General features: G+C 42.7%; 1 protein-coding gene across 1 annotated transcript; it reads left to right on the top strand.

Annotated features, from left to right (window-relative positions):
• The first annotated feature begins 508 nt into the window (after positions 1-508).
• On the top strand, positions 509-24,576 carry LACTB (lactamase beta). The gene is made up of 6 exons (XM_069956346.1): positions 509-795; positions 3,477-3,543; positions 7,144-7,334; positions 9,381-9,696; positions 11,371-11,536; positions 23,931-24,576. The coding sequence occupies exons 1-6, from the start codon at positions 610-612 to the stop codon at positions 24,436-24,438; spliced, it is 1,434 nt and encodes a 477-aa protein (XP_069812447.1). The 5' UTR covers positions 509-609; the 3' UTR covers positions 24,439-24,576.
• The last annotated feature ends 544 nt before the right edge of the window (positions 24,577-25,120 follow it).

Here is a 25,120-nt window from a genome sequence, read left to right as displayed (position 1 = left end):
AACTGACAGGTTCCCTTAAAACAGGGATGGGGAACCTTTGCCCCCCTCAGCTGTCCAGGCATGATGGGAATTGTAGTTTTGCAACAGCTGGAGGGTGGAAGGTTTCCCATCCCTGCCTTAAAATCTGCACATTTATTACCTCCCAGTGAAGTGAATGGGGAAAATCTTCCCAGAAGCCCTGCACCATACAGTGTCATGCTGTGGGTCTAGGATACATATTGTTCAGAAGATTAGGAATAAGATGTGGTAAAATGTCATTCACTTTGCGGTTAGTATAAAGGCCGCATAGTTTGTCAGCATATCCAGTGTCCTCCATCTCTGTACATAACCTGCCTAATGTCACTTATATAACCACCAGCACAATACAGTGTAGAATCCTCACATTGATATTTTACAGAAACAGCGATTGTAAACAATGTAGACTACTGTAGTACACCCCCAAAATGCAACTTTGGTTTAGTCCTAACTCCTTAAGCAATTCTGTAACATAGTATCGGTCTGTACCAAGTCTCTGCAGAGGGGAATCCAGCCCTTCCCGGTGTCTCCTGTTCAGTGTGCCAGGGTTTTCTGTGAAAGTTCCAGGTCAAGGAGGTGCGGGGGGCTGGAGACATGTTGTCCCGAATAACGCGCCCGGCCCGCGGTCTGCCCCGGATCTTGCTCGGCCTGGGGATCGCTGTGGCAGCGACTCGAGTTGCTGAAGGGCCCGGGGAAGAAGACGAGCAGAAAAAGAGGAAAAACCGCGAGGCCTATGTGTCAGCGATAGACAGGAGCCGGGAGCTGCTCAGGAGAGTGAAGGTAACGCCAGGGCTGTGCTGCCTCCTCTGTGCTATGGCCGTCACCACTCACAGCTGCACAACTATAGCGCCAACATGTAGTGCAGCGCTGTACGGGGGCGCCACATCAGGGGCTCTGCTAACCAGGGGTGCTGTGTACTACAGCCGGGCCCCCACCCTCCCGCTCACTGCACCTCGGGTCACATGACCTACAGCTCCTCAAATTTATGGCGGGGGATAGATATATATATATAATGTGTGTGTCTGTATGCAGCAGCTAATATTCATGTTGAGCTCTGATATCCTGTCACTAGGGATGAACGAACCATCTTCGCTCAATTACTATGCCTGTGATGCCTGCGATCCCGGGTGTATAGTTGCGCTCCTGGGAATCTGCGGGCAGGATCTTCCATGGAATTCAAGATACATTCCCTGGATTTCCAGGGAATGTATCTTGAATTCCCTTGAGAATCCCGGCCACAGATTCCCGGGAGCGCAGGCATTGCACTGGAGTGAGCGGCTTTCGGACCGAAAGTTCCGCTCATCTTTATCTGTCACCCCCCCGTGCCGGGGTGACAGGCTCCCGACCCCCAGCTAGATCCCCTTATACTGACCTCATGTCGCCGAGTCCTGCTCCCGGGACGGAGATATCCCGGTGAGAAGCCGGCACGTGCGCTCTGGAGAGAGGTCCGGCGTCCATAGAGAATGAATGGAGCCAGACTCATCTCTGCAGCGCACGCACGGCTCCATTCATTCTCTATGGACGCCGGACCTATCTCCAGAGCGCGCGCGACGGCTTCTGACCGGGATATCTCCGTCCCGGGAGCGTGACTCGGCGAGATGAGGTCAGTATAAGGGGATCTAGCTGGGGGTCGGGAGCCTGTCACCGCGGCACGGGGGGGTGACAGGTCTCCTTTAAGTCTCCCTACCCAATTAGGTATGGAAAATGTTTCCCTTATATATTGCCCCATTTTGCATTTTTATCAGGTCTGATTGACAGGTCTGCTTTCAAAGAGTTTCTGCAGAAGCTGCTATTCCTGCTGGGTTCTTATTTTCAAATTCAAAAGTTTTATTAAAGTTTTTCAGAATACAATAAAATCGACAACCAGGCACAAAAAGGCACAATAAGGGTGCAGGAAAGAGCTATCAAGCAACAATCTCCGCAGGCCTGCAATTTAACCGCAGAAATGAGCCTGCTGGGTTCTTATTTTCAATGCTATGATCATCTACCACATGGGCTCTGTACTAAAAAGTGTTTCCCTCTATTCTGTCCCCATTGCTTTCCTTCTGCTGTATAATCCCACATAAAGTGCACTTCCAGAGATGTTCTGCAGCAGCTGGTAGTAATGCTGGATTCATTATTAATCCCAAGGGTCCCCATCACACACTGGAGGCAGCATAAAAATGGCCCCATCATTTTACAGTTAGCTTATTTCAGCAATCATGTGACTGTCAGTGTTGCTTCTAAAGATGTTCTGCAGCAGCTGCTATTAATGCTAGGCCTTAATCTTTCATTAATTAATTGTATAATATAGTATAAAATGTACTTAAATATTAGTCCCATGTGTGTATAAAGTGACCAGTGCACCATGCAAACCATTGAGTATGTGTAAAAATGGTCAGACAAATTATGTCTCTCTGGATCACCACGTGTTTCTGCCCTGACGCGCGTTTCGGCACCTGCCATTGTCAAGGGGTTGATAAAGGTAGATTCCAGAACATTTTTCGAGGCAGGAGCACGTGGCGATTGCATTGATCGTCTCACTACTGAGATCTGATCCCAAGATATAGCCAGGGGAGAGCACGGCAGCATGCGTCTTTTTCTGTCGGTCATTCAAATCCTACTTCATTAGCGTCTGGACAGAGAGGGGGACATTTATCTATACTGGCGTACGAGTATGCCAGTCTTATATAAAGCCCCGCCCCCAGTTTCACAGATTAATTTACTAGGAGGCGCACACCTTTTAGTAAATCCGCTGGCCCTGCACTTGGCGCTCAGGAGTAGGTGTAGATTTCTGCCATGGTTTATGCTAAGCCGTACCGCACCCCCTCCTACCTGCCCATCAGGCAAGTGGGGATACAGCTGGTGTACACCCTAAAAAGTGGTGAATCTGTCCCTTTTTCATGGTTTATGTCTGGGGCACATTTTGATAAATATTCCCCAAGAGTTGGACATTCAGTGGGAAGGGGGCCCATTCAAAAGTTTGCTATGGGGTCCAGCCATTTCTAGTTACACACCTGAAAATGTCTCAGGCCTCCTGGTATTTGTCTCCCATCAGGCTTGGTGCCACCCTGTCACCTGTGAAGGAAGATGGCATATTAGGGGCATATATAAATGTGTTGCACTTCTAGACCATCATGGTGGCAGATTGGCCTCCCAAGGCGCTGTTCATACTTTGCGTTTTTGTTTTTATTTTTGAGTCAGCCCTCTGTATAGGGAAGCATAGTCTGCTATGTTCTCCTGTGACTCTAATAGACCACTAGGACACTCTTTTGGCCACCATTGACACCGTAAAGGACTATGGTTTGTTCAGTGGATGTGCTAAGCGCTTTCCATACACAGAACGTATGCCACGAAAAAATGGAGCTTTAATATTGCTTTCTCATTGGTTTTAATAACATACAACATATGATAGCTAGAATTCCTTTGTGGAGTGTTTGATTGTACATTGATATGTCCTCCAATCTCACATTACTTTTCAGGATGAAGTGGGATCTCCGGGAATAGTGGTGGGTGTTTCTGTAGATGGACAGGCTGTTTGGTTGGAAGGTAAGCTGGACAGACATGTCATCCTCTGTGCTGTATCTGATTAGGAATGTTTTAGTAACATTGTACAGGTGGTATAATGGAGATAAAAGGCTCAGAGCTATTTGTTTTGGTTAAACACAACTATGACTGGGTTTTCTGTTATGAAAACTGATTAGTAAAATAAAGTACAGAAAAGTCATGTGTGTACAGGTGGCTTATGAAGCCTGATCAAATAGTATTGTGTTTATAAAAAACATGAAGCCACCTATCTGTTGGGTTTGTTGTACTTATACACTTAACTCATCATAAGCTATAGTAAAATGTATGTTGTAGTTCATATACAAGTCTTTTAAGGGCTATTATCACAAATATGAACATTTGAACATCATAAAGCCAGAAAGGAGAGATGCCATGTTAGAGAGTTTCAACTTGGTAGGTCTATACATTACATTGTTGGCATACAATTCTTTGGATAAAACTTTGTAACCAGGCGAGAGGGTTAAGTGCGACCCGCAGCATTCCGCTCATCACTAGGGTGGGTGAAATAAGGGTCCATTTACACAGAAAGATTATCTGACAGATTATCTGCCAAAGATTTGAAGCCAAAGCCAGGAACAAACTATAAACAGAGAACAGGTCATAAAGGAAAGACTGGATTTTTCCTCTTTTCAAATCCACTCCTGGCTTTGGCTTCAAATCTTTGGCAGATAATCTGTCAGATAACCTTTCTGTGTAAATGGACCCTAAGGTAAGGAGAAATTGGAGTGGCACTGCTCCTTTAAGAAATCAAAATCTACAAATCTTTACTGTTACTGACATTATAGGATCCACATCATTCAGTGAATATCAGGGTGATAGCAGTGACTGTGTCAGGGTGACTAATGACCGGAAAGTTGTTTTTATTTGTTACAAAAGCAAATGGTCATGGTTCAAGCCAAGGGCAAAACTCCGTAATACACTCATTGGCAAAACAAAACAAAAAAAATTACATACTAAGAATGAGTAGTTGGAATGGAATGAAACTTATGGTGTGTTTAGACGGACAGATTTTGAAAGCCAGGAACAGACTGTAGACAGAGAACAGGTCATAAAGAAAAGACTTAGATTTCTCCTCTTAAATCCATTCCTGGTTTTGGCTTCAAAAATCTGTCAGATAAATTTCTCTAATGGTGTGTAAGCACACCCTTAGTGGGGGGAATTTTTAAGAAGCTTTTACACCTGATTTTTGTCAGATTTATGCCTCAGAAAAAGATGGTAAAGTGTGGCAAAAGGGCATAGCCACAGGAGCACTTTATATTTACTATGATTTATGCTAGGCTCTAGGGCCCTGTTGGACAGTCTCTAGCCTAGGTGCAGGATGAGATACAGGTAGGCATAGAGGTATACAGGTTGTTTATGGCATTCTGCCATTTGTCCACAAATGTTGCAGCTGGGCCTGTAGATTCTGCATACTTATGGTATGTTTACACGGAGCGATAATTCGCCCAATAGAACGTTTAACGATTTCGATGTAAGGATGTGTTTTTTATAACGATCAGCGTTTAGACGGAACAATATATCATTTGAAAAAATCGTTTTTACGATCGTTTTAAGATCGCTTAAGCCCATCTCACACATAGGGTGAATCGGTGAAAGACTGTTTAGACGAATCGATCTGCGAATTTTCAGCGAACGACCAGCGACGATTTGAGAACATGTTGAGAGATCACACAGATCTGTGTTTACACAAGCTGATTATCGATCGAATGCGATCGTTATCACGAAAATTCGAACGATAATCGGTCCGTGTTAAAACACCATTATAGGGTGCTAAAGCCGGAGTCTCAGCTGGTTCCATTAAAGCTTGATTGGCAATACGGTGATCAGGCAGCCCAAGTAAGTGGTCCTTTTACACACACAGATATCTGACAAAGGTTTGAAGCCAAAGCCAGGAATGGATTTGAAAAGAGGATAATGCTCAGTCTTTCCTTTAGGACCTCTTCTCTATTTATAGTCAGTGATCTGTCAGATAATATATCAGATATTTGTGTAAAAGGACCCTAAGGGTACAAACCCACTTGACGTATTTGCTGCGTGAATCAGTCTTAAAAATAAGCAGGCAAAACGCAGGTTGGCTTTATACAATTGTTCTGCGTTAAAATACGCAATTGCGTATTTTTGAAGCGTGAAGCTACATGCGTTTTTCGCACAGGTTGTTAACAACTGATGCTTTGCTAACAACAAGCTTCACGCTTCAAAAATACGCAATTGCGTATTTTAACGCAGAACAATTGTATAAAGCCAACCTGCGTTTTGCCTGCTTATTTTTAAGACTGATTCACGCAGCAAATACGTCAAGTGGGTTTGTACCCTTAAACTCCTATTACACAGGGCCATTCAGAGGAGCATGCCAGCGCCGACCTGTCGGGTCAGCGCTCGCTTGCTCCTCATTCCACGCTCGCTGCCGGCGCTGTCACATGGGCCAACAGTGAGTTGGTAAGTGCAGGTGGCCCCGGGGAGCTGCAGTGGGGGTGGCTGCCCAGATGATCGCTGTATCAGGGTTTTTTTTAATCAAAATTATTTTTATTAAAAAATATGCCTTTTTTTTTTTTTTTAGTAACAACAAACAAAACCTCCCCAGAGGGCATACCCTCCGACCCATACCCTCCCTAACCCTCCCCCCACCCCCTGTCCTGTCAGTTCCACAGTCCTCATGAACATATGTAGAATGCTGCAGTCCACAAATCTTGACATCATTCCACCGCATGAATGTTTCCGGATATTAAACTGAACTCAGAAAACCATTAAATGCAAAGCACAAATAAGGAGCCTGGCTAAGCCAAGCCCTGCACACCGTCCACCGATCAGCGGGAATAAGATACAAGCAATGACAATATAGATCTTCCCTCCTACTCGTACATCCTACATCCCAACCTATGTGCGATAAACTGGAGACACTAGTTCAGGGATAGCCAACCATTTTCCCAAGAGTTTCTCAAATTTCTTGGGTGCTTTTCGTTGCTCATACGCATACCTTTCTATGCCAATCAACCAATTAACCTTTCCCACAAATTCCGATACCGAAGGAGGGGTCTCGCCTAGCCAGTGCTGTGCAATGAGCTTACACGCCATGAACAAAATACGGGCTACTGCAGTTTGTTCTACAACAGGTAGTGCTAAGTCTTCTACATATCCTAATACATAAACCAGTGGAGATTGTTGCAATTCCACTGAGTAGCTGTATCAAGGTTGATCGTTGTCTTCTACTATACGAGATGGTTATCGACCGAATACAGCTGATAATCGCTTTGTGTAGTAGGGCCTTAATTGTTGTAATCTAGGCAAACATCAGGGAGTCTCTTGCTGTATGTGGGTGACCATTATTCTGCTGAAAATGCCAGTGGGAAGCTCTGCCATGTGAGGTAACACATATGGCCGCAGGGTTTCCTGCACAAATCACTGAGCTATTAGTGTCCCTCCTGTTACTACTAGGGGTGATCTACTGTTATACCCAATGGCCCCTTAGAATATAGTAAGTAAAGGTTACGACCGCTGTAAGATTTACAGGGATGGCATTCAGATTATTTGTTAAATCCATATAATATGTTAAGCAGTCCTGAATGCTTTGCTTCTTTTCTGTAGGGCTTGGGTTTGCTGATGTGGAGAACCGGATTCCATGTTCACCAGACAGCGTAATGCGTGTAGCCAGTATCAGCAAATCCTTTACTATGGCGGCTGTGGCCAAACTATGGGAAGAGGGACGGCTTGATCTGGATGCACCAGTGCAGAAGTATGTACCGGAGTTTCCAGAAAAGGAGTTTGAAGGTGAAAAGGTGTGGACAGTGCCAGTATTAGTATGTTTTACCTGTTAGGAACAAAGAAGTAGTAACAATCTACCAAAAGGCTTCTTTTCTCCCATAGTGACTGTATGATATTTGCTTAGATACTATAAAAATATGAGTCTGATAATGTAATACTTCTTTGTGATTGGAGTGCAGACACCTTTGGAGAAGCTGTATTTGTATTACACATAGCCCCTCTATAAATACAGTGATTTTCTAGCAGAAAGAAAGCCTTAAATACAAGCATGGATAACATTCACCCATGATTGTGCTGATATGGTTCCCTCCAGCACCATATAAAGCTACTTTGCAGCTCAGGGTATGTACTGGCCGCATTTCAGGGTCATTTTTTTGAAAACATTAAATATCAACAGTTCAAGCGATTTTAAGAAACTTTGTAATAGGTTTTATAAACCAAAAGAGTTTCCTTCTGGACTGAAAAAGCAATCTCCCAGCCTCCCCCCTCACATCAAATGAAGGATTTCTGTCTCCATTATGTGGCTATGGAGAGGGGAGGGGCTGTTAGGAGTGACTGAGCACGGAGCAGTCCTGCACAGCACAACACCCTGCAATCTTCTCTCAGTAAGTTCATAGATAAGCACTGACCTTTCTGACCCCAGAATCCTGCGTTTTAGGTGCCCAGAGAGTCTACAAACAGCTGACCTTCATGTCACCTCTTCCTGCTCCCCCATCTCTCTCGGCCCCTCCCCCCTTCATAGGCTTACAATGGAGAGAGCAGAACCCGTCTTCACTGGCTTCTCTGTAATGAAGACGTGTTTGCCTGATAATGCACAGATAAGAAGTCAGGGGGGGGGAGGCTGGGAGATTGCTTCTTGAGTACAGAAAGAGGCTTTATTGGCTGATAAAACCTATTACAGAGTTTCTTACAATCGCTTATACTACTGATTTCTGCAATAAAAAAAAAAATATGACAGTTACGCGTTAAGTTAGCTGAAAAAGAAGTTCTATTCTGCCACATGAGGCAGGGGAGGGGCGGTAACTAGTCATCTGGGCAGGGAGCATCCCATGACTAGTCACAGCTCTCTGCTTGTCAGTGTGGGTATCATTGACAGGCATAGAGACCTTAGTGGCCTCTCTGCCTGTCCATCATCCCCACACTGTGCGCTGACAGGCAAAGAGCGCTGATTAGTCCCGGCCTCGCGCTGACAGGCAGAGAGCGCTGGCTAGTCCCGGCCTCGCCCTGACAGGCAGAGAGTGCCCCTCCCCTAGCCTCGCATGGCAGAGTAAAACTTCTTTTTCTGTTTACTAAAGCTGCCGCTGGCTGCACAGTAGACCTATATGGTGCTGGAGGAAACCATATCAGCACAATCATGGGTGAATGTTATCCACTGTGGAGTGTAGCCATCTGCTTGTATCTAAGCAGGCTATAGACTGAAATTAAAGGTTTCCTATAATTTTGTTGTCTGATATAAGGCCTGATCTAATATAAAGCTTGAGCTGTCGAAAGAACACTGTGTGATCCAGCCACTGTTCCTATGTACAGATTTACTGGGACTACTGGACTACTGGGGGGGGGGGGGAATTCATCAACTGTCTTGCTGTGTGTTTTCATATCATAAATTTGCTAATTTTTTGCGCAATCATTTGTGACTTTTAAGCCCTAGTCTGCCTTTTAAGATGAAAAGTCCCACATTTTATATTTATAGCTCTGCTTACTGGCAAGTGCTACTTAGTATTTGCGACTTTTAAGTTTTTGCAGTTTTTTTGTGCAAATCTACTCAAGGTCAGGGCAGTCTTATTTTAAGGATTTCCAGACAGACATATTAGCTGAGGAGTAAATATATACAAATTTGTGAAGCTGTGTGCAATTTTGAGGAATTGTGGTAAGGCTACACATGTACTTGGTACTACACCACTGCAGATGATGAATTCCTCCTACATATCTGGATGTATGGGATTAAATTAAAAGTGCTTGCTTAGCGTTCTTTACTCTCATTTAACAGTTGTTTCTCTCTTCAGCCATTGCAATATTTAGTTGTGTACTAGTTTCCCATAATGTTCCATTTTTCCTTTCAGGTGACGATAACATCCAGGTTGTTGGTGTCACATCTGAGTGGAATCAGGCACTATGAAAAGGATATTCAGAAAATCTGGAAAAAAATTGGTAAAAAATCCTCAGAAATGCCAGCTGTGAGTCCATCAGAGAAAACGCCTCCGAAAGATACTGAATCAAGTAAAGCTGAGGAGCAACGCAAACTCAAACAGCCGGATACTGTAAAATCCAAGAAAAGTGTATCTTTGGAACCGGAAGAGTTTTATATTAGGGACAGGTTCAACAGCGTGATAGATGCTTTAGAACTTTTTAAGAATGATCCTTTAGTGTTTAAACCCGGTAAGTGATGTGTTATTGCACAATACATGGGGCATTCATGTTTTGTTTTTTTTTGAGATGTCTCTAAAGGGGTATTAGTTAAAGTAAGTTCACGCCCATCTGACTATTAACTGAATTGTCAGACAAAGTCTAACAGGAATGGAGTGACACATCAAGAAACGTTAAGCTCATACCTAAGCTCTTGATCGCCTGCAAACTGGAATGCCTCCTTGCATCCCCTCACAAGACAGGAAGTAAAAGTTTGGGCACAAATGTGTTTTACAAATGGATAATATCCCAAACATGCTTCTAAAGTTGTGGCAGAATGGCTTAGCCCATGAAAGTGGTATTCATACCTTGGACATTTATGGTGTATCCATTCGATATGCCTAAAATGCCCAGTTGTTGTGGGTTTCACCCCAAGGCTCTGCAGCTATACCTAGAACAAAGGCTCCCTGGCCCTTTCCTGTTTGTTGCTGGCAGGGGGGGTTGCAGAGTCCCTATTTAACACAGTTTGTTTAACTCCCATTGATGTTAATAGTTGTGTAAACAAGCATAGTACCATGAGCTATGCTGTTTCTGTAACTGTTGATGGTTTTTTGATCATCTCTGGCAGCCACAAGCAGGACAAGGGGGCTCTTGTTCTAGAGAAAAGTGCTAGTTTATATTGTGAAAAGCAATGTCAAATAACAGTGTATGTAACCGTATGACTTCAGCTGTAAGTCACTGGATATATTTGGTTTATTGGTTTGCTATACAATGTGTTTGCAGACCATAAATGTAGCTGAAAGTGTGTCTGTCTTTATAACTTTCTAAATCAACAGGGGATTTTTTTATGCTTTAAAACGAATGTATAATGGGAAGATGTACTCAGCCTTTATATAGATATTGTTTATTTAAATGGAGGAGACTAAATGCTAGACTGGACAGAAAGCATTATAAAGGGGGTGTAGCTTAAAGGGAACCAATCAGCCCGTTTGGTCTGATATGGTTCCCTTGAGCATTGTATAAAGCACCTGGAGCGGCCCCGGCATGTACCGGCCGCGGCCGCAGCAGGTGCTTTATATCGGAGAAAATAGTCATGGTGGGCGGCTCCCCGCTCGTATCTAGTCACTGCGCTCTGCCTGTCAGCGTGCTCGGCGGGATGATTGACAGGCAGAGAGGCCAGTAACTGACCTCTCTGCCTGTCAATCATCCCCTCTAAGCGCGCTGACAGGCAGAGAGCAGTGACTAGATACGAGCGGGAAGCCGCCCACCATGACTACTTCCCCGCTCGTATCTAGTCACGAGCCGGGGAATAAAAGTCATTTTCTCCGTTATAAAGCACCTGCTGCGGCCGCGGCCGGTACGTGCAGGGGCCGTTCCAGGTGCTTTATACAATGCTCAAGGGAACCATATCAGCCCAAACGGGCTAATTGGTTCCCTTTAACTACTCTAGAAACCGGCATAAATATACTAATGTATTGCATATGCTGTACTGGGCATTCTGGCATCCTAAAATTAATACTATATTGATGGAGCTGGGAAAAGCAGGGGGGGCTAGGGCCAGGTGAGGTGTTTTTTTTTTTTTGTTTTTGTTTTTTTTTTTTTCTTTAAAAAAAAAAACGCTCCAACAGTATAGCAATAATTTTAGAATATCTTTTACATTAGCTAGTAAGTGGCCAGCCTCTTTAAATCTTTTCGTATCCTTTCCAGGATCACAGTTCCTATATTCTACCCATGCCTGGACATTATTGAGTGCTGTAGTAGAGCGTGCCTCAGGACGCAGGTTTCTGGATTACATGCAGCAGATGTTTAGAGACTTGGGCATGACAAACACTCTTCCAGAGGAACACGAACCAATTATATACAACAGAGCCAGGTATGTGCAGTTGTAACAAGGGAAAACATATGAAGCAAAAACTCACAGTCTGGCCACAGATACCACTCCATTCATTTTCCCTATAACTGACTATCACATTTTTCTTCTGCTCCATTCTGTACATGCCACATACCGCCATACACAGTATAATGGTATGTAAACCACTTACAGAATCTTTTAAGATTAGCAGTGTAAGGAATTATATGACTGAAATATATTACTGTATGAACACAAATCCACCTTTTTTTTTTTTAGTGCCTCTAATATTATATTTTCAGAATTAGGAGATAATTCTGAACATGTGAGCTACATAAACATTTTATGAAACCGTTTTATATTGAGGTAATAATGCAGCAGTGTGCTGGCTGTTCAGTGGTCAAAAATGGAGAACACAAGCTGTGCTATACATTTGGGAGAATCTGTCTGTGGCCTTTAAAAATGCAGAGCCGTCCCAAAGTAAGTCAAGCCAAACCCTGCACTAGAAGAATGATTGCTGGTTCCTCTGTCTGTGGAGCAGGATCCATATTGTTCTAATTATAGGCAGACTATTAGTCATAGGTCTCCCTGTGTATTGGATGGGATGCTCTGCAGACTGACCGTTTTACATAGTAAGATTTCACATTTAGGTATGTTCTGTACATTGCAAGATAAAGCTGTGTGACTGCACATGCTTTTATGTTTTTTATTCTTTGTAATAAGAGAATTGTGTTTTTCTATCTGATTCTGTGCCGCCATATCCTCTCCCAAATTCAGACTTTTGTTGACTCAGCTGTTGGAAGCGTAGGAGGGCTGGAAATTTGAAGAGCAGTAACACAAGGCAACCTAAAGATCACCATTTCTGATATGTTGGTACTAAAAGAGCAAAGGGGGATTTTACTGGAATAAGAGACCATGCACAGGAGACTCTGGCAGGAGAACAAACAAAACAATCTCTGCATGCTCCCCAATCAGAATGCAATGCATCTTTACATGAATAGCTCTATAGTACAGCATGCCATTGACATGCATCAGTTCAGATCTGTTTAAAATTGCAAGACCACATTTGGTGCCCATAGAAGACTGTAGGGCACTGTGTTTTAGATCAGTAATATGTTCACACTCATGGATCTTAAGGCCTAGTAGTTACATTAAATGTTTTGAGTAGCTGAAAGGAAGGGGGAAATGTGGGTGGAAGTAAGGTGAGGGTAAATCTTGGAACTCATACGCTATAAAATGAAAAAAAAAAAAAACCTTCCTGAACTCATTTGTTTGTTATTTAACCCTATGCCACAAAATGTCGATCCCAGAACAGCATGCTGTCCCTCTATAGCTCATTCACTCTATAATACATTACAGCACTGATCATGTGCTATAATGTATTATAGAGGTAACTGCAAAAGTTAGTTAAACACACACACAATTACATACATAAATAAATAAGTTAAATAAATAATTAAATATACACATTCCCCACCCCCTTTATAAATGATCCCCTATAAAAAAAATACATATATTTTATACATTAATATAAATTAATACATTAATATTTTATACATTAGTTAGAAGTTCCCCTGGGGGACTTCTAATATAACTACACTGATCTCTCATAGAGATCAGTGTAGCTGTATAACACAGCACCGATCCATGAGATCGGTGCTCTATTGCTTTGGCCTGCTGCAGACCAATGCAATAGAATACCGAGCCAAGATCAGTGTAATTCCGACTCTGAGGCCCGGCAAGACCAAGGGATCCCCCCCTCCGCAATCGCATCGCGGGGGGGATTCCGCCACTAGACACCAGGGATGGGCTGCAAATAAGACTGTTAGATGCAGCTGTCAAACATGACAACTGCATCAAACGGTCTCAATTAGCGGGAGTGGCGATCGGCCTGCTCCCGCTAATAGCCGTGGTCCCGTGCTGCAGATGGCAGTCGGGATCGCAGCAGTTGAGAGCGGAGTCGCCGTGCGGCCCCCCACTGAACACCTCTTGCGGACGTATGCCGTACGGGTACGGCATATGTCCTTAAGGGTGCGTTCACACGTACAGGATCTGCAGCAGATTTGATGGCGCAGATTTGAAGCTGCAGATTCGAAGCAAATCAATTCTGGGCCATCAAATCTGCTGCAGTTCTGCTGCAGATTCAAATCTGCGCCATCAAATCTGCTGCAGATCTGCTGCAGTTCTGTATGTGTGAATGCACTCTAAGAGGTTAAAATTGAATATCTGCCCAAAAAAATTTTTAATTCCTCCCCAAGCCTGCTTAAATTTCTACGAAACACCTAAAGGGTTAATAAACTTGTTACTTTGAATACCTTGAGGGGTGCAGTTTTTACAATGGAGAGATTTATGGGAGTAACTAACAAACAGGCCCCACAAATCCACTTCAGAACTGAACTGGTCCCTAATAAAATCAGAATTAGAATTTTCCCTGAAAATTTTAAAAATTGCTAAAAAATTTCGAAGCCCTCTAACATCCTAACAAGTTAAAAAGTAGTTCACCAAATGACGTCACCATAAAGCAGACATGTTGTAGATGTTGCAGTAATAATTAGTTTATGTGGCATGACTATTTTTCTTAGAACAAGAGAATTTTGAATATAAAGAAATGTAAATTTTTCAAGTTTTTGCGCAAATGTGTTTTAGTAGTTTTTGTAAAAAAAAAAAAAAAATGTATCAACCAAACTATACCCTTAACCCCTTAAGGTCAAAGCCAATTTTCGTTTTTGCGCTTTTGCTTATTCCATTTTAAGTTTAAAAGTCAACAGCGCTTGCATTTTTTCACCTAGAGACGTATATGAGCGCTTATTTTTTGCGAAACCAATTGTACTTTGTAATGACAGGCATTATTTTTCCATAACATATTCTGCGAAACCGGAAAAAAATCATTTGCCCTGTCAAATTGAAAAAAAAACTAATTTGTTTTGATTTCGGGGAGTTTTGCATTTACGCCGTTCGTCCCATGGTAAAACTGACTTGTTATGCATGTTCCTCAAGTCGTTACGATTACTATGATATATAACATGTATAACTTATATTGTATCGGATGGCCTGTAAAAAATTCAAACCGTTGTTAACAAATATACGTTCCTTAAAATCGCTCCATTCCCAGGCTTATAGCGCTTTTATCCTTTGGTCTATGGGGCTGTGTGAGGTGTCAGTTTTTGCGCCATGATGTGTTCTTTCTATCGGTACCTTGATTGCGCATATACGACTTTTTGATCACTTTTTATTACATTTTTTCTGGATTTGATGCGACCAAAAATGCGCAATGTTGCACTTTGGAATTTTTTGGCGCTGACGCCGTTTACCGTGCGAGATCAGGAATGTGATTAATTAATAGTTCGGGCGATTACGTGTGCGGCGATACTAAATATGTTTATTTATTTGTTTATTTATTAATTTATATTTATAAAATGGGAAAAGGGGGGTGATTTGGACTTTTATTAGGGGAGGGGATTTTTTATTAATAAAAACACTTTTTTACTTTTTTTTTTACATGGACTAGAAGCCCCCCTGGGGGGCTTGTATATGGACAGCACTGATCTCTCATAGAGATCAATGCTGTGTATATACACAGCAAAGATCCATGAGATCGGTCATAGATTACTATGGCCTGCTGCAGACACCAGGGATAGTGTGCATAAAGCACTTCAATGCAGCTGTCAGGTTTGACAGCTGCATTGAAGTGCTTAATTAGCCGGCGCGGCAACAGGACCCGCGCCGGCTAACAGAGGCACTGCCCGGCTGCACGTGTCAGCCGGGATCAGCGCCGTTCAGAGCGCGGTCCCTGCGGGACCCCGCTCTGAACACCCCCCGCGGCACCATGACGTATCAGATACGTCATGGGTCGCTAAGGGGTTAACATAAAGAGGAATATGTAATGAAAATACAATTTCAGAATAACCGCGATAGTTAACATAAAGAGAGACAATTCAGATTTGAAAAATAGGCCCCGGGCATTAAAGGGGAACTCTGGATAAGAAAAACATGTTTTCTATTAAAAGTACATTAAAAGTTGAATATATGAGTCTATACAATGTATTACCGTATCTGTGCGGTTCTGCCACACTGGTAGCTGATAGAAATCCAAAAAGTGAAAAAAAAAATGGCCCCTGTGCAAATCCACATCTCCTGCTCCTTCTGCTATCCCCCCTTAGGAGACAAATCTTCCATGCCTCTGTCTCACATTGTGTGTGTTTGCTGAGATCAGGCTGATGATGCAGACAGGGGGCAGGGTGTGATGTCCCAGGAGGCTTGGCTGGATCACTCAATGCCCTGAGTGATTCACTATCTCTGACCAGCCAAAAGCAGGTGTTGCACTGATTTCTCTAATTGTGCAGAAGTGTGGAGTGAAATCAGGGCTGTGTTCACACATGTTGGAGTGTCATTGCAGTACTGCAGCGTATTCACAAAAATGATGCAGTAACACAAGTTAATGATGCCTAACGGCGGAGAGGGTCAGAGCCTTATTGTGGGGCTCAACTTCAAAGATAACAGATACTTGATCATAATATGTGCGTGGAAATAAAAAAAAAAAAATTAAAAAGTTCTTTACTTTATTCCAATATCAGCCTTACAGGTAGAGAATACAGTGTGCTGTGTGGTGTTACAGGTAGAGAATATAGCGTGCTGTGTGGTGTTACAGGTATAGAATACAGTGTGCTGTGTGGTGTTACAGGTAGAGAATACAGTGTGCTGTGTGGTGTTACAGGTAGAGGATACAGCGTGCTGTGTGGTGTTACAGGTAGAGAATACAGCGTGCTGTGTGGTGTTACAGGTAGAGAATACAGTGTGCTGTGTGGTGTTACAGGTAGAGAATACAGCGTGCTGTGTGGTGTTACAGGTAGAGAATACAGTGTGCTGTGTGGTGTTACAGGTAGAGAATACTGCGTGCTGTGTGGGTGGGACCACAATGAAATCATAAATTACTGCAAATAATTCAATAACACAATGAAACTGCAATGTGTGAACACAGCCTAGATGGTCTGCAACAGATTTGGGCGGGGAATGTGCAGGGTGGAGGACTGTGATGAACAGCTGAGGGAAAGCATTGCATTCTGGAACCTGTACTACTGTGTACAACTGATAAACCAGGAAGTGCAGCAACACAAAACAGAACAAAACCCCCCAAAACAAATGGATTTTTGGTCATTTCAAAAATGGAATAGATAGGTAAGTAATGCTTTATGCTCCTGCAGAAGTTTAATTTTTTTTTTTTTACCTGGAGTTCCTCTTTAAGGCCAAAACAGGCTGCAGAGGCAAGGGGTTAAAGTGGTAGTCCAGCAAAAAAATATATATTTTTTTCACATGAACTGGTGCCAGAGATTTGTAATTTACTTGTATTAAAACATCTCAAATCTTCCAGTACTTATCAGGTGTTAAATGTCCTACAAGAAGTGGCATATTTCTAGTCTGACACAGTGCTCTCTGCTGCCACCTCTGTCTGACAGGATCTGTCGGAGCAGTAGCAAATCCCTATAGAAAACCTTTCCTGCTCTCCAGACTGAAAAGAAAACACCACTTCCTGCAGGACATATAGCAGCTGATAAGTATTGGAAGAATATTTTTTTTAATAGAAGTAAATTACAAATCTCTGGCACTTTCTGGTTGATTTGAAAGAAATATTAGTTTGCTGAACTACTCCTTTAAAGAAATCTTCTTGGTCTTTATTGAAGCCATTAACTGTTTCTGCTAAAACTTCTGAGGTAACTGTTTTGCAGCTCTTAAAGTAAGGAAGGCTTGTCTGCTATAGACATTGGATGGAAAGGAAGAACTTGTGTGAGTAGAAGGAAACATATTTGGTATCTCTGTGTCTGGAAATGTTTAACCCCTTAGCGACCCATGACGTATCTGATACGTCATGGTGCTGCTCGGGGTGTTCAGAGCGGGGTCCCGCCGGGACCCCGCTCTGAACGGCGCTGATCCCGGCTGACACGTGCAGCCGGGCAGTGCCTCTATTAGCTGGCGCGGGTCCCGTTGCCGCGCCGGCTAATTAAGCCTCTAAGTGCAGCTGTCAAACCTGACAGCTGCACTTAGAGGCTTCAGACCTCACGTCCCTGGTGTCTAGTGGGACGGATCTCCCCCCCGCAATGCGATCGCGGGGGGGAGATCCGTTCTTCTGCCCGTGCCGGGCCTCAGCGTCGGAATGACGCTGATCCCGGCTCGGCAATAGATTGCTATGGCCTGCAGCAGGCCATAGTAATCTATGACCGATCTCATGGATCTTTGCTGTGTATATACACAGCATTGATCTCTGAGAGATCAGTGCTGTCTATATACAAGCCCCCCAGGGGGGCTTCTAGTTACAGTAAAAAAAAAGTAAAAAAGTGTTTTTATTAACAAAAAATCCCCTCCCCTAATAAAAGTCCAAATCACCCCCCTTTTCCCATTTTATAAATATAAATTAATAAATAAATAAACATATTTAGTATCGCCGCGTGCGTAATCGCCCGAACTATTAATTAATCACATTCCTGATCTCGCACGGTAAACGGCGTCAGTGCAAAAAAATTCCAAAGTGCAAAATTGCGCATTTTTGGTCGCATCAAATCCAGAAAAAATGTAATAAAAAACAATCAAAAAGTCGTATATGCGCAATCAAGGTACCAATAGAAAGAACGCATTATGGCGCAAAAACTGACACCTCACACAGCCCCATAGACCAAAGAATAAAAGCGCTAAAAGCCTGGGAATGGAGCGATTTTAAGGAACGTATATTTGTTAACAATGGTTTGAATTTTTTACAGGCCATCAGATACAATATAAGTTATACATGTTATATATCATAGTAATCGTAACGACTTGAGGAACATGCATAACAAGTCAGTTTTACCATAGGAGGGACGGCGTAAATGCAAAACTCCCCGAAATCAAAACAAATTCGTTTTTTTTTTCAATTTGACAGCGCAAATGATTTTTTTCCGGTTTCGCAGCATATGTTATGGAAAAATAATGCCTGTCATTGCAAAGTACAATTGGTTTCGCAAAAAATAAGCGCTCATATACGTCTCTAGGTGAAAAAATGCAAGCGCTATGGACTTTTAAACTTAAAATGGAATAAGCAAAAGCGCAAAAACGAAAATAGGCTTGGACCTTAAGGGGTTAAACTATTAAAAGTTAATGTTATTGAAAATGCACAGTGAATGGCAAAAACAAAGAAAAAGTCCCAAATGCCAAAGTTGTTGTTTTATCACATTGCACATAAAATGGAATAAAAAGCAATCAATAAGCACAAACAATTACAGATCAAGGTGCAACAAATTAACCCTTATACATAGCTGTAGATAGAAAAATAAAAAAGTTACAGGGGTCAGAAGAGGATATTCCCATCTGCTTAAAAATATTTGTAAGGAATCCTAAGCATAAAAACAAAGTAGCTTCATTAGGCTTTCATTTAGAGATGAGTTAACCAGATTAGTCTTGCTTCGTACTAAGAAAAACTTACCTGCGCTTGTATCCCTCAAGTAAGCTGCTGCATGCAGTGGGAGGATTTCACCCGGGGACCACCTTGAAAATGCTTGGAAAACATGGATTTCTCCCTCTGCACAGAGCCATCTGGGTCTTCTGTTCTGCTCAGCAAATCACAGCTGATGACACGCGGGAGGGGGGCTGGCATGAGGAAGGGCTGGAGCAGTCAGGCAAGCCTCCTGAAGAGTATATTTGTCCCAAGATGGCGGCCGTCACTGAAGGGGTTGACAGTAATTCTGTGAGCATGCAGAATTAGGCTGGGTTCACACTACGTATATTTCAGTCAGTATTGTGGTCCTCATATTGCAACCAACACCAGGAGTGGATTAAAAACACAGAAAGGATCTGTCCACACAATGTTGAAATTGAGTGGATGGCCGCCATATAACAGTAAATAACGGCCATTATTTCAATATAACAGCCGTTTTATATGAATCCCCATAGAAAACCTCTCCTGCTCTGGACAGTTCCTGTCTCGGCCAGAGATGTCAGCAAAGAGCAGTGTGTGAGACTGAAAATAAAACATTTCCTGCATGACATACAGCAGCTAATAAGTAAGGGAAGACTTGAGAATTTTTAATAGAAGTAAATTACAAATCTATATAACTTTGACACCAGTTGATTTGAAAGAAAAAGATTTTCGCTGGACAACCCCTTTAAGCATAGCAGCATCAGGACCACACATGCAGGCCCCAGCAGGGTTGACATCAGGGCAGCACTTGAGGGCCTCAGCCGCTGATTACAGGTCGAGGTCCTGCCCTACAGAACAAGGAAATGAGAGCAGGAGCTCCAAACCACTTTTAAAAGTAGTAAAACTTAACAAAAACAGATATCCTCCAATTAAAGTCCATTAATGCCGCATCATCAGACAGAAAGATCAAAATTGTGGCCCTCACCAATTGTACTATGCTTGAGCTTCTGAAGAAGTGTGCCAAGATGCAAAACGGCCATTGCCCTGTGAAATGTGAGTGGTGAGTGCTGCAATCCTTATCGCTGGTGAAGTGGTGTTCCTGGCAGGATGTTTTCACTTTGTTCCCTGCCCTTGTCTTACAGCTGTAGTATATAGAACTTTACAAAGAAATTCACATTTGTTTCCTTTATTCATTTTCAGTTGTTTGATCTTTACTACCCTGAGACATCATTCCTGTAGCTTTCGGTAAAGCAGCTCACGCCCCAGGCAGCAATGTAAGAGGAATCCTTCAGTATGAAGGAATGCTAGGAGCAGTGGTCAAGAAACCACAGAAACATGCCACAATGATGAGTTTTTTCTCTGAGTCTGCACAATAAATGTGTGTCCCAGAGTGACCCTCCCTCCCAGCAAGAAATGTTCATACTGCTGTCTGACACTACACTGACTGCTTACCCTCTTTCTTCATTGTATAACCACACAACGGCCAAGATGCATCAAAACTGCTGCCGGGGAGGATGCCTATGAAACCAGCTTGTGCTTCTCACTTGTCAGGGGCTTTTTGGAAAATGAAAGCAGCATCTGGTTGGTTGCCATGGGTATTTACACTTTACCTTTTTTCATCGTTTTACCAACACCTGATTGGTGAACACTGTTAGGCTGGGTTCACACTATGTATATTTGAGGCTGTATTTGTGAGGCTGTATAGCAACCAAAACCAGGAGTGGATTGAAAACACAGAAAGGATCTGTTCACATAATGTTGTAATTGAGTGGATGGCCGTCATTTAATGGCAAATATTTGCTGTTATTTTAAAACAACGGCTGTTATATTGAAATAATGGCAGTTATTTACCGTTATATGGCGGCCATCCACTCAATTTCAACATTGTGTGAACAGAGCCTTTCTGTGTTTTCAATCCACTCCTGGTTTTGGTTGCTATGAGGACCTGACTTGAGGACCAAATACAGCCTGAAATATACTGTGTGTGAACCCAGCCTTAGGGTGCAAACACACAGGACGTATATGCAGCGAGTTTCTCACTGCGTAAACGCAGTGAAACTCGCTGCATATCCCGTCCCTGTGTAGTCAATGGCAGGCAAAAGTTTGTCTGCAGCCCGCCCTTTTAACCCCCCGGCCGCTGGAGCGTATACTTTAACTGATCCCGGCTCCGGCGGTTCCCGGTGTCTTCAGTAAACCGGAGCAGGGACCAGGTAAAGTATATGCTCCAGCCAGCCGCCGCCCGCAGCCTCCTTAACACATCCTGCAGCCCCGATCGTCCCCTCGCCCCCCCGGCAGCCCCGATCGGGGCTGTGGGGGGGCGATCGGGCGCCCGTGGGGACTTCCGGGGGGTGCACGATGTGTTAAGGAGGCTGCGGGCGGCTGGCTGGAGCATATATTTTACCTGGTCCCCGCTCCGGCTTGCTGAAGGCGGCCGGGGGGTTAAAAGGGCGGGCTGCAGACAAACTCGCAGCAGGGATGTTCATCCCTGCTGCGATTTTGCCTGCCATTGACTACACAGGGACAGGATATGCAGCGAGTTTCACTGCGTATACGCAGCGAGAAACTCGCTGCATATACGTCCTGTGTGTTTGTACCCTTAGGGGAATTTATAAAGACCTATGTCTTATGGTGCGTTTACACAGACAGATTTATCTGACAGATCTTTGAAGCCAAAGCCAGGAATGGATTTGAAAAGAGGAGGAATCTCAGCCTTTCCTTTATGGCCTGTTCCCTGTTTATAGTCTTGTTCCTGGCTTTGGCTTCAAAGATCTGTCAGATAAATTTATCTGTGTAAACGCATCATTATACACTGGTCTTAAGTGGAAGGTAGAATGCTGCGTTTACACGGAACAATTATCGTGCAAATTCGCACGATAACTATCGAATTTGCACAATAATCATATGTGTAAACGCAGCGAACGATCAAACGACGAGCAAGAAATCGTTCATTTTGATCTCTCAACAAGTTCTCAAATCGTCGTTGATCGTTCACAAAAAATTTACAGGTCGTTCCGTGTGAACAGTCGTTTGCCGATTTAACCAATGTGTTAGATAGGCTTAAGTGATCGCAAAACGAATTTCCGTACGCTATATAGTACCGTCTAAACGCTGATCGTTAAGAAAAAAAATTGTTAATCCGACATCGTTAATCGTACGATCAGGCGAATTATCGTTCCGTGTAAACGTAGCATTATGGTGCGTTTACACTGAGAGATTTATCTGACAGATTTTTGAAGCTAAAGCCAGGTACAGACTATAAACAGGGAACAGGTCATAAAGGAAAGACTGAGATTTCTCCTGTTTTCATATCCATTCCTGGCTTTGGCTTCCAAAATGTGTAAAATAAATCTCTCTGTGTAAGAAGCACAATCCTGTTAATAAATTTGGTGCACCAGTCACACTGCCCATACACCACTTTTCCTTTACAAATAAACTCTACAGTAATATATACTTTTTAGCTAATGTAAAACAAAAAGTCCGCAGCACAACGGCTAGGAAGAAGGTTGGGTGCCCGCTTCTAAATACCTGATCTTAGGGTATAGCAGTATAGTGTCCAAAAATGAAAGCGGCATGTCCGTAGATAAAGTGAATCAAATGTTTATTTGCTCAAAAAGGAATAGCAAATTCTTTTTTGAGCTATTCCTTTTTGAGCAAATAAATATTTGATTCACTTTATCTACGGACGTGCCGCTTCCATTTTTGGACACTAAAATACATTTCAGGAGATAAATAAGATTACTATTACATTCTTTTCTGGTTCAGGAAAAAAAATCAATATAAGACATCACTTCTGTTTGCAGTATTCCTTTCTTCCAATTAATTTCACTTATACAATATTGTGTAAAATTGTGATGCTATTGCCCCCTGCTGGCTATGCCATGCATTTGCACTTTCCACTTCGGGCCAGCTTGCTTTAGACATGATAATCTGTTAAATCATCACTGTCATTAAAGAAAGAAAAAATCTTTTGACTCAGGGTTTTACTGTTAATACCCTCACCAACCAGGAATGTGAGCTCTGTTCAGGTAACTCCAGTATATGTCTATGGGGCTACTTGGGTGGAGATGATTTACATCAGGCAAGTGTAGCAGGCTCCCACAGGTGTCTTCCTGCTTATTCTCCTGATCAGTGGGAGTCTCCACAATGAAACCATCACAAATGTAAACTTTTAACATGGTCCTATGACAATAAAGTAGTAGAATTATTTCAATTTAAAATATGTAGTGTCAGGGTAGCTTCACACATACCGTATCGCAGCGGATTTTACTAAATGAATAAACACAGCATTAAATCTGCACTGTCAAATCTACTTTAGATTTGATACTGTGTTCATTCATATAGTCAAATCTGCTGCGATACGGTACGTGTGAAGCTACCCTCAAAGAGGCTTTTCCTGGCCCAGGTGTGCTAGCGGCTGTAACACCCTCCCCCTCCCATCCTTGTCTCTGCTTAGGACTCAGACTGTTTAGCAGGGATGAGGTTTAGAGGGGGAGTGAGGAGTTATTACAGCTTGCAGCATGTCAGGGGCTTGGGAAACCCTCTTTAGCACTTTGCACAGAAAAATAAAATAATTTTTCTCTGTTATAGAAGAACAGCTGGAAATATGAAAGGTATCTTGTGTCTTGACCTAACAGCTCTCTACCAGTGTCAGTAGTTTGGTACATGAATTGCAGCTGACGTTCACTTTAAGTAGCATTACGTTAAAAAGAAAGCACCTCTTTTTCAATTTTTATTAGCTACATCCCAGGTACAAGCAGCAAGAAGAAAGAGGTGCTGTTTACAAATTTGGTTTATTACATTGATTATTTGCAATGGTAAATCTGCCCCAGTGTCTTTTTAGTGGAGACACATGCTGTATTCTCTGTACAGGCAGGGTGTGTGCATGTGTGTACCTTTTATGGCATCTGAACCCTAATAAAAATGTGTAGGTTTGTAATAAAAACTTGATTTATATATCTTTGTAATGACCTATTTCCTTTGCCTTTACTTGTGAAGGAAAATGGTGATCAGTGTATTTTTTTTTTCTATCCCATACAGATTTTACAGCATAAGCGACAAGAAACGTCTAATAAACTGTCCATACGTTGACAACTCTTGTAAATGGGCAGGTGGAGGATTCCTGTCTACTGTGACCGACCTTCTGAGGTTTGGAAATGTCCTTCTGTATAGCTACCAAGCAAAGGAAATGTCCACAGTGTTGCCTGGATATCTTAAACCAGACACAATTTCTATGATGTGGAGACAAGTCCCCAACACTGAAATGTCTTGGGATAGAGATGGAAAGTATGCCATGGGATGGGGAACTGTGGAACAAAGGCAGGATTATGGGCAATGCAAGTGCCAGAAGCATTACGTATCACACACAGGAGGAGCAGTTGGAGCTAGCAGCGTCTTGCTGATCTTGCCTGAGGAAGACAGTCAGACAGTGATCCCTCCAAGGGGAGTTGTGGTGACTATAATAGCCAATATGCAGGGTACAGGGCTCAATAGCACGGCCTTAAAAATTGCACTGGAATTTGAAAAAGCCAAGTCAGCTCAGTCATAAGGCATATTCCTTGGACAGATTTTTAAATGAAGTGATTTTATAACGCTGCACACGAACTAATAAAGAACATTTGATTCAATATATAAAATATAATTCACTTTCAAGAACACTTTTATATTAAACAATATTTTCATGTCAGTTTTTGTGCTATTTCTTTAAAGCAACGTTTCTCAACTCATTAAGTACCCACAGCAGGCTATATATCACCACCATTTTATAATGATGGTGGTTATACATGATTCTTTGGGATAAGGTTTTTTTTTTTTGTTACTTTGCACTAGTATTTACTAGTGCACCTTCATCATGTATATCATGATTACTGATACACTGTACTATTACTGTAGTGCAGAGTATTGTGCCTATTATTTGCCTATGGCATTCGATACATTCATACCTAGAGGAACATACAGGAGAGCCCTGGGGACCTTCAGAAGACCACCACAATGACCTTCGGTTTAGGCAGCATGACAGTAATTCTTTCTAAACCCCTAGACATCATACTGACTTAAGGGAATAGATCCCCTTAAATGTATTAAGGCTACTGCACCAAAATGTCATCTGTCGTGCCAAAATCGGACACGTTTAAGTGCCAACGTTTTCAAAGTATATGCGCCTAACTTGCTTTCCACATTCTTTTTCTTATGAACAGGGACATAGAATTGTAGAATTCAACTCATTTACC

The sequence above is a fragment of the Dendropsophus ebraccatus genome, chromosome 1 (genome assembly GCF_027789765.1).
Source record: "Dendropsophus ebraccatus isolate aDenEbr1 chromosome 1, aDenEbr1.pat, whole genome shotgun sequence".
In the NCBI taxonomy this organism is placed as follows: Eukaryota; Metazoa; Chordata; class Amphibia; order Anura; family Hylidae; genus Dendropsophus; species Dendropsophus ebraccatus.
The sequence above is the reverse complement of the archived record's forward strand: the minus strand, read 5'-3'. Positions and strand labels throughout refer to the sequence as shown.

Coding starts and splice junctions, on each gene's coding strand:
- LACTB (XM_069956346.1), top strand. CDS start 610: ATGTTGTCCCGAATAACGCGCCCGGCCCGCGGTCTGCCCCGGATCTTG. Junction 796..3,476: donor AGCTGCTCAGGAGAGTGAAG/GTAACGCCAGGG, acceptor ATTACTTTTCAG/GATGAAGTGGGATCTCCGGG. Junction 11,537..23,930: donor ATTATATACAACAGAGCCAG/GTATGTGCAGTT, acceptor TATCCCATACAG/ATTTTACAGCATAAGCGACA.